Below are 8,858 nucleotides of genomic sequence, written 5' to 3'. Positions count from 1 at the left end.
TTATCGATGAGGATAAATAGGCACAGAGAAATTGAGCAACTTGCCCAGGGTCACACAGCTAGGGAGGGGCTGGAGCTGGGATTTGAACCCAGGCAGTCGGACTCCCAAGTAACCTCCCAGGAAAGTTTCTTGAAGGGTCCAGCCACCGCCCAGCGCTGAGTAAGGAGCCAGTGGAAAATAACGTGCACAGATTGGAACCTCCTTGCCTATGTGGCACTGTGTCCCTTTTACAGTTCACTTAATCTGTTACCCTCAACAAGATGATGCCAGCTGTTGTTGGGCCCTGAGCAGAGGAGCGCTGTGATCTGACTCGGGCTGCTGCAGAAGGAACCAGCTGGCCGTGGGGTGGGGCAGGGAGACAGGGAAGAGACTGCCGTCCAGGTGGGAAATGACATTGGCCATGACCAGGTGGAAAGAGAAGTGGCCCATTGGGACCCACCAGTGCCCTACTTTCCCCAGTGCAGAAGGAAAAGCTGGGAGCTTTTCCAGCAGTGGGCATTGGTCAAGTGGTCAGAGCCAAAATGTGACCATAGGCCACCTGTCTCCAGTGTGGAAGAATAAACATTTCTGGCACACGCTGTCCCTTGTGCCCAGCAGAGGGCGCCGTGGGACAGTGTCAGTAGGCTACAAAGACACTGATCCTGTAGGTGCGTGAAGTGAACCCAGGGCCACCCAGATTGACAGGCAAAGCCCCTGACGTCATTGCTTTGCATGGTATGTTTCAAGACTACCTTGCTTATGATAAGAGAGGTTGTTTTGTTAATTACTGGGGCCAGAACTGGAAACTCCCAAGGGTCATTCTGTTCCTTCCACACATGCCTCTTAGCCAGGTACAGTTTGGCGAGGGTGGGCTGATGTTTAGGGGTGAAGTCATGGCATGTTATTTTTGCCACCTCCTGTGTTTGTTGATTTAGGTGAGCATGTTTTGTAGTTAACGCTGATCCTCGTTACTAGACCGTAGCCCCAAGTGTATTTTGGGTGCTTGTAATGAGCCCCTTGGGGAGAGATTTTTCCTTGTCACGTTCTGCAGCCCCTGCCGTGCATTCTTGGTGTGGAGCTGGTCCAGGGCGTGGCATAACCTGGTGGCCGGCAGCACGCTGTGGCTAGAAGCATGAGCTGGTGTCAGCGAGGACGTGGAGCAACGGGGGCTCTCAGGCAGGGCTGGTGGGGCGTAAATTGGTACAAGCACTTAGGAAACTGTTTGGCAACTCAGTAAAATTGAAGATTAGCATGCCTGGCAATTTAGCAATTTCTCTCCGGCCTGTAAACCCAAAAGAAAATGAGTTCACATGGACAAGATGCTTCTGTGACTGTTCCCAACAGCACTGTTCACGGTTGGCAAATACTGGACTCCGTTCTTCTCATCGACACTGAAGGGGTTAAATCAATCATGGTAGGAATGTCAGCCTCTCACGACGTGGTTGGATCTCACATACGCAGCATTATGATGAAGAAGCCAGATAACAAAAGAATCCAAGCTGCGTGGAGCTCCAAAACAGGCAGAAATAAGAGATGGTGTTGGGAGTCAGGAAAGTGCTACCTCCGGGGAGAAGAGAAGGAGCAGGAAAGGGCTTGTGGGGCTGGACATGTTGTTTCTTGATCTGGGTGGTAATTACCCAGGTGTTCGCTTTGTGGTCATTTCTTTGGCCATACATGTATGTGTTATATGCTTTATATATGTGGATTATACTTCGTAGTAAAAAAAAAAAAAAAAAATCAGAAAAAGCCATGAGCTTTGGAGAAGTCAAGCCTGGGTTGGAATCCTAGTTCAGCCACCTGTCAGCTATGGTGACCTTGGATTAAGGCACCTAACCTCTTACAGCTTCAGCTTCCTCATCTGTAAAACACAGATAAAACCTCCCCTTAACAGACCTGTACATATAATTAGACGATTACTACAGTGTCTGGAACACAGTGCGGTGAACTGCACCTTTATAAATGTGATATGTTATAAAGGTATATCAGTTAGACATTTCTTTGGCTGCAGAAGAACAGAAAACCTGGTAGAACATAGCTAAAACAAATAGGGATTTATTTTAATTATCTAACAAGAAGTCTGAAGGTAACTGGGCGTGGTGGTGTACACCTGTAATGCCACTACTCAGGAGGCTGAGGCAAGAGGATCACTTGGGTCCAGCCTGGGCAACATAGCAAGACCCTATCTCTTAAAAAAAAAAATGGGAATCTGGAGGTAGACAGAGATCAACTTCTCTGTGATTTTTTGTTGTCACTTTACTCATGATCACAGTATGGCTGCCACATCTCCAAACATCTCATCCTCACACCCGTATCCCTAGCACAAAGAAGTGGGCAGGTGGAAAAGGGCTTTCCTTTTATCAGAGAGGAAAATCTGCCCCAGGAGTCCTCACCAAGCAGAATTTCCCTCACATTACATTGCCTGGAATTGTTTGGGGGGCCAGCTATAGGAAAAACTTGAAAAACAACATCTGGGGAATGGGAATAAGATGGATGGCCATGACTGGCTTTGACTAAAGGTTTTCAACCCTGACTGCACATCAGAATCACCTGAGAGGGATTAAAAATACGTATATATATGTGTGTGTACGTACGCACGCGCGCACACACACACACATACATACATATTAATACATATATGTCTGATCGCCTCCCAGACCAACCAAATCAGAATACTGGTGGTGTTTTTTTCTTGAACTGGTTGAAAACCAGCGCTACAGTTTAATATCTAAGATGGTACGAACATCCAGGGCAGGCAGGTGTTTTACAGGAGAGCTCATGGTGCTATGTTTATAATACAATGTCACTGTAAGAACGACAATGAGAGCCCACCTCCTGGGGGAGCCGGTTTTATTCATTATACTTCCTACTACCTGACGTAATCCATCTTCCCCACTCAAATGTCAGCTCCACAAGGACCAGGATCTTTGTTTTGTTCGCTGCACTTGGCACAGGACTCAGTGCCTCGTAGGGGGCACTCAGCCAATACGTGGTGAACAAGTGGAAGTATTTTACATTCATTGTCTCATTTAATCCTCCCAGCACCCCTTCAGAGTTATGATACTATCTCGTACCCATTTCACAAAAGAGAAGTTGAGGCTCAGAGATACAAAATCAGTTGGTCAAGATCACAGAGCCAGGAGACGGCAAATTCGAATCCTGGCTCAGACCCAGGGCTTGCTGACCTTAGAGCCTGAGCTTCTACCCATCGCGAATGTCTCTTTGCAAACAGGACCCCCCCGACCCCCACCCCTCGTGTGCTCTAATCCCTGTCTAGGTCCTAGAGCCTCCTAACTAACCGCCCTTCTCTTCCTTGATAGCTCATCACCCTGCGGGGCTCCATCCTGGAAGATGCCACGCCCACAGCCACGAAGCACGGGACCGGGCGGGGCCTCCCCCTGAAGGATGCCCTGGAGTACGTCATCCCCGAGCTCAACATCCACTGCCTGCGGCTGGCCCTCAGCACTCCCAAGGTGACGGAGCAGCTGCTGAAGCTCGATGAGCAAGGGGTGAGCGAGGGGCTTAAGGTGGGGGCCGTGGGAGCAGTAGCCTGCACCCTCCTCCCGGTGCCTTTCTGTCTCGGTCACCTTTTTTTTTTTTTTTTTGCAAGTAACAGAAACCTACTTAAAAGCTAGTTTCAGCAAAGGGAGGGACCTAGTATCAAATTCAAAGGATGCTAAGAGTAGGATGTAACTGGGCTTAGGAAGGAAATAGTCTGGGATGAGATAGCCACTGGGTTTCCCCGTGTCTGTTTGTCTTTCCTCCCCCTCTCTGCACGCTGGCTCCCTCTGCTCCCCTGGCCTCTCCCACCTGTTCCCAGTTGCTGTTACAGTTACAGCCACACGCAGACCCCAGCTAACTGACTCCCAGTGCCGGGAGAGTCACTAGCCTATGTGCAGGTGACCAGGGGAGTCAGGATACCTAAAACAAGCATGGTTATTGGGGGCCTGTTCCCTAAAATAAATGTTGAACTGTAAGCCCTGAGCCCGCCAGCTTTTGCTGTTGCAGAATCTCAGCCTGTCCCAGGCCACCTGCTGTGGGAAGCCAGCCTGGGTGACCATCTCTTTTACTCAAGAGTGGCATCGCCAGCCACCCTCTGGCTGCCATAGAGCAGGGACACGGGCACCTCGCTGTGCCTCTCTGGAACGGGAGAGCGGGGAAGGACAGCCGGGACATGCCCCAACGCCTTTCTCCTTCCTCTCTGGCTGTGGCTCTGAATTCCTGAGCGATCCCAGCGGCTCCCAGGGCTGAATGCCTTAGAAATACCCCTTTGTTCTGTTCCCTCCGACATCCCTGCCTGGCCTGTCTCCATAAAGCCACTCTCGCCTCTGCAGCTCTGCCGGAAGCACAAGGTGGGCGTCCTCTACTGCAAGGCCGGCCAGAGCTCGGAGGAGGAGATGTACAACAACGAGGAGGCAGGCCCGGCCTTCGAGGAGTTCCTCTCCCTCATTGGCGAGAAGGTCTGCCTAAAGGGGTTCACCAAGTACGCCGCCCAGCTGGACGTCAAGAGTAAGTGGGGGCCCAGTTAGGTCACAGTGAGCCACCACCGCACACTCACCTGACAAGCAAAGGTTAAAAGGCCTGGCAAGGGCTGGGCACGTCAGCTCGTGCTTATCATCCTAGCACTCTGGGAGGCCGAGGCAGGAGGATCGCTTGAGCTCAGGAGTTTGAGACCAGCCTGAGCAACAGCGAGGCCCAACTCTACTAAAAATAGCCGGGTGCCATGGCACGTACCTATAGTCCCAGTTACTCGGGAGGCTGAGGCAGGAGGATCGCTTGAGCCCAGGAGTTTGAGGTTGCTGTGAGCTAGGATGACGCCACGGCACTCCAGCCAAGGCAACACAGCCAGACTCTGTCTCAAAAAAAAAAAAAATTCACCCATGTTGTAGCCATGACTCATTCCTTTTCCTGGCTGTATGACTGACCATACGGTGAATATACAGTGTGTTTATCCGTTCCCTGACTGACATTTGAAGGTTCTTGCCCCCATAGCTAAGGGCACACGAGCATGATTTCTCTAGGCTGTGGTCTTAGGAGAGGAGGTGCAGGCTTATGGATTAAGCCTATCTTCAGACTTAAGCAATATTGGTAAAAAGTCTTCCAAAGTGGTTGTACCAATGTCCACACTTAACCAGCCACGCAAAGGGTTCCAGTTGCTCCACGTCCTCACCAACCCTTGGTACCGTCAGACTTTTTAATGTTTACCAATCCGGTGGGTGTATAACACGAGGTTTCCTATCTAAATTTATTTAATTTTAAAGAGTGGATTTAAGTAAAAGCATCAAGTTAAAAACCAGCACAGATGGCGTGTGGGATATGGCAAAAACCCAGGGGTTTCGGAAACACGTGCTAACTGGAGTTTCTCTTTCAGCCGACTCCACGGGAACCCACTCCCTCTACACCACGTACCAGGACTATGAGATCATGTTCCACGTCTCCACCCTGCTCCCCTATACCCCCAACAACAGACAGCAGGTCAGTGATTTCCAGGTGACGCATGGCCAGGCCTGAGGTGTTCTCTGTCCCCTTGGCTGTCGGCTGCTGCCTGTCCGGCACTGGGTCCCCTGGTACCGTCCTGGGGGTCAGGTGGAGGCCCTTGGCTTTGGAGACGTTCTGTACCGTGGTCACTTTGCCTGGGAGTAGAGACTAGGCCAGGTGTGGTTTGATGTCTGTTTGGTACCACTGTTTACCACTGAAACAAGGAAGGGGGCGTATGCAGATTTCTCCAGAACTGGCGATTCCATGAAAGATGTTGAAGAGACGCGAATGCTGGCGTCTTTCAGAGTTCACAGTGATTTGGGAATAGGAAGAATTTCTCTGGGCTGAGTTGTTGTACGTAGAAGTTTGTCACTGACCTGTGTTCCTGACTATGAAACGTGAACACGTAGGCTAAGGAATAGTTTCTCTTCATAAACAAACAGTTAACAAATTAAAAAGAAAAAGAACTAGCAGTTCCATGGCATGAGTTGAGCCGCTGTGTGTGTCTGGATTTTGCACTGTGAGCCGCCTCATTTAAAGCTGCACGGGACTCCTGTCTGTGGGTCTCACGCCACCAGCATGGATTCCTTAACAGTTACCGGGTGTAATCTGAGCAAACAAGCAAAACGCCGTGAACACAACATCCCCTGTGAAGATAACCAAGTCTTCCTCAGAGATGGACGAGGGGGCCAGGGCAGGGCTCCCACAGGCCACTCTGGAGCTGCAGCTGCCCTGACCTCAGCTCAGGTGTCCAGGGAAGGGTGGTGGCCCAGAGCTGACCCTGCCGGCTGTCTCTGGTCTGACTCTTGCCATTGTCCGAGAGTGTGGCTTTGAGGAAGTCAGAGGCAGCTGGCCTGTGCTTTCCTTCAACAGATACTGTCTATTGAGCACCTCCTGTATGCCAGGTGCCGTTCTAGGTACTGAGGATGCAGCAGTGGGCAGAGAACAAAACAGCAAAATCCCTGTTCTCGGGAGCTGTCAGTGCAGTGGGAAGAGGGGAGCCTCTGTGTGCTCAGTGTCACTAGGGCTTGGTGGTGGGGGCAGAAAAGCAAAGACGCGCCAGTGTTGGGGGCGGGTGGGTCTCGGATAAGTTAGCACAGGTCTCCATGTCTTGGATGAGACATTTCAGCCAACACCTGAAGAGGTGGGAAAGGAAGCCATGTGGGGGTCCAGGGGAAGAATGTTCTGGGCAGCGGGAGCAGCCGGTGCAGAGGCCTTGGGGAGGAAACGTTTCTGGAGAGTTTGAGGAACAGGGGGGTCATCGTGGCTGGCGCAGAGTGAGCATGGGGGCCGTGGGAAATGTCAGAGATGACGGGGCCTCCTGAGCCGTGGCGGGGACTTCATCCTTCACCCTGAGGGAGGGGGCGTCCCGGGGGTTTCTGAGCAGAGGAGGGACGTGACCCGACTCGGGCGTTCACAGGCTCCTCTGGCTGTGTGGGGACAGGCTGTGGGGACAGAGTGGGAACGTGGAGACAGTGAGGAGCTGTTGCGACGGTCGAGGCAGGACCCCTACAGCTGACCTGTGACACTTTTCCCCCCTCCGTCGCCCATTTACCAGCTGCTGAGGAAGAGGCACATAGGGAACGACATCGTGACGATCATCTTCCAGGAGCCCGGCGCGCTGCCCTTCACCCCCAAGAACATCCGCTCCCACTTCCAGCACGTCTTCATCATCGTCCGCGTCCACAGCCCCTGCACAGACAACGTCTGCTACAGGTACGCACCGCCACGCGCCGCCCTGCCCCTGCACGCAGCTGGATGTCATGAAACCTGCTGGCAGCCTCGGGCCCGCACAGAGCAGACAGCCGGGCCGTGTGGGCTGCCCCCGCGCTGCTCTCTGGGGCTTCGCTAGGGGAGCTGCGTCCACACAGTCCCACACCATCTAGGAGAGCAGCTCTCCACCAGAAAGGAGCACAGCTCCCCAGTTCTGATAAGAAAGCCATCAGGGATTTGCGTTTGCTTGGAATCTTTTGTTGCAGATGACAGAAAGCCCATCTCAGTGTGGCTCCAGACAAAAAGGCAGTTGTGTCTGTTGCTCTCGGAGACGGCGGCTCAGGCAGGCCTGGATCTGCTCTGCTCTCCTGCACGTGGCTTTTCCGGCAGCTCTGAGCTTAGCATCCTCCCAGCTGCACATCCAGCAAAAAGAAAGTTTTTCCTTCCCAGGAAACATTTCCTCCCCAAGTTGCAAATAGAAGCCCCAGAATTGAGGTTCACTGACTTGGTTGGAGTCACGTGCTACCCTAGAGCCAAAATGACCGGCCGAGCCTGGGCACCAGGCCACGAGGACTGAGAGGCGCAGGGTGGTGGCCCAGAGGAAAATTGGAAGGGGGAGGCTCTCCTGTGGACGTGGTCCCACTGGGGACGTAGAGTTGAGGGGTTTTAGTTCACATGATGACAAGTAGCGCAGGCCTCACACCTGTTCTGTGTCCTTCCCGAGCAACAGTGCTCGCCCAGGGTGGTGGCCAGCCTTGAAAGGATGAATGAAAAGCCCTCAGGATGTGGGGCGGGAGATAGAGCAGTGGTCCTTGAAAAGCATCCGATAAGTGACCCAGGCCCAGGCCCAGGTCAGCACTTGTCCCCGGAGACTAGGGAATAGGCTGTTATTTTCCATTTTTTTTTAAATGATTTGAAATTCAAAAGATCCAAAAGCATACGCAGATAAAAGTCTCCCTCCCACCTCTGACCCCCCACCCCACCCAGCCGCCCGCACAGAGGCAACCGTGTTAGCTATTTCTCGTGTCTCCTGATACTTTATGCACGTACAAGCAAGCATGGATAATTATTCCTCTGCTGCCTTTTTAACACACATCGCGGCGTATCGTACAGACTGTTCTGCATCCCGTATTTTTCACTCAATAGTTTTTGAGATCTTTCCATACCAGGAGAGAAAGTGCTTTTTCCTTCTTTATGACTGCTTAATATTCCATTGTATGGATGCGTGATAATCTTCCCCTGTCCTCTAGTGACGGGCATCTGGGCCGTTGCCTGATGCCCGCAGTGAATAACCTTATTTACGCTCTCGCTGCACCCATGTCCAAGTCCACAGCTGTAGAATAAATTCCCCGGTGCTGGATAGGAGTGCGTGCCTGTGTGCACCGGCAGTCTTGGTGGCACGGCCGGGATCCACCAGCTGCTCTCGGCTGGGCGTGCGGGAGAAGGGAGGGCATTCCAGTGTGCAGCGCTGGCTGTTGGGAGCTGCTGTGGCGCATGTGTTGTGCTGGGAGCCGGCACTCTGCGTGGCAGGGCCTCCGTGCGGCACATCCCCAGGCCTGAGACCCCTCTCCTCCCAGCCCATTTGTTCCCAGGACACACAGCGAAAGCTGCAGAGTGCCTGCGCCTCGGGCTCTGTGTGGGCTCAGGACCTTGGATGATGCCAAGGTTTAAAGGTGTGTTGCTCCTTGGCC

General features: G+C 52.6%; 1 protein-coding gene across 1 annotated transcript in view; it reads left to right on the top strand.

Annotated features, from left to right (window-relative positions):
* The window catches only part of SIPA1L3 (signal-induced proliferation-associated 1 like 3), a 208,838-nt gene that overhangs the window by 135,026 nt on the left and 64,954 nt on the right, over positions 1-8,858 (top strand). The window contains exons 5-8 of the mRNA XM_012657142.1: positions 3,297-3,485; positions 4,311-4,485; positions 5,348-5,451; positions 7,013-7,170. Of these exons, the coding sequence (XP_012512596.1) occupies positions 3,297-3,485; positions 4,311-4,485; positions 5,348-5,451; positions 7,013-7,170 (626 nt within the window). The remainder of the gene's footprint in view (positions 1-3,296; positions 3,486-4,310; positions 4,486-5,347; positions 5,452-7,012; positions 7,171-8,858) is intronic.

Source organism: Propithecus coquereli, unplaced genomic scaffold (genome assembly GCF_000956105.1).
Source record: "Propithecus coquereli isolate 6110/MARCELLA unplaced genomic scaffold, Pcoq_1.0 Scaffold53, whole genome shotgun sequence".
Taxonomy (NCBI): Eukaryota; Metazoa; Chordata; class Mammalia; order Primates; family Indriidae; genus Propithecus; species Propithecus coquereli.
This window is presented reverse-complemented; position numbering and strand designations above follow the sequence as displayed.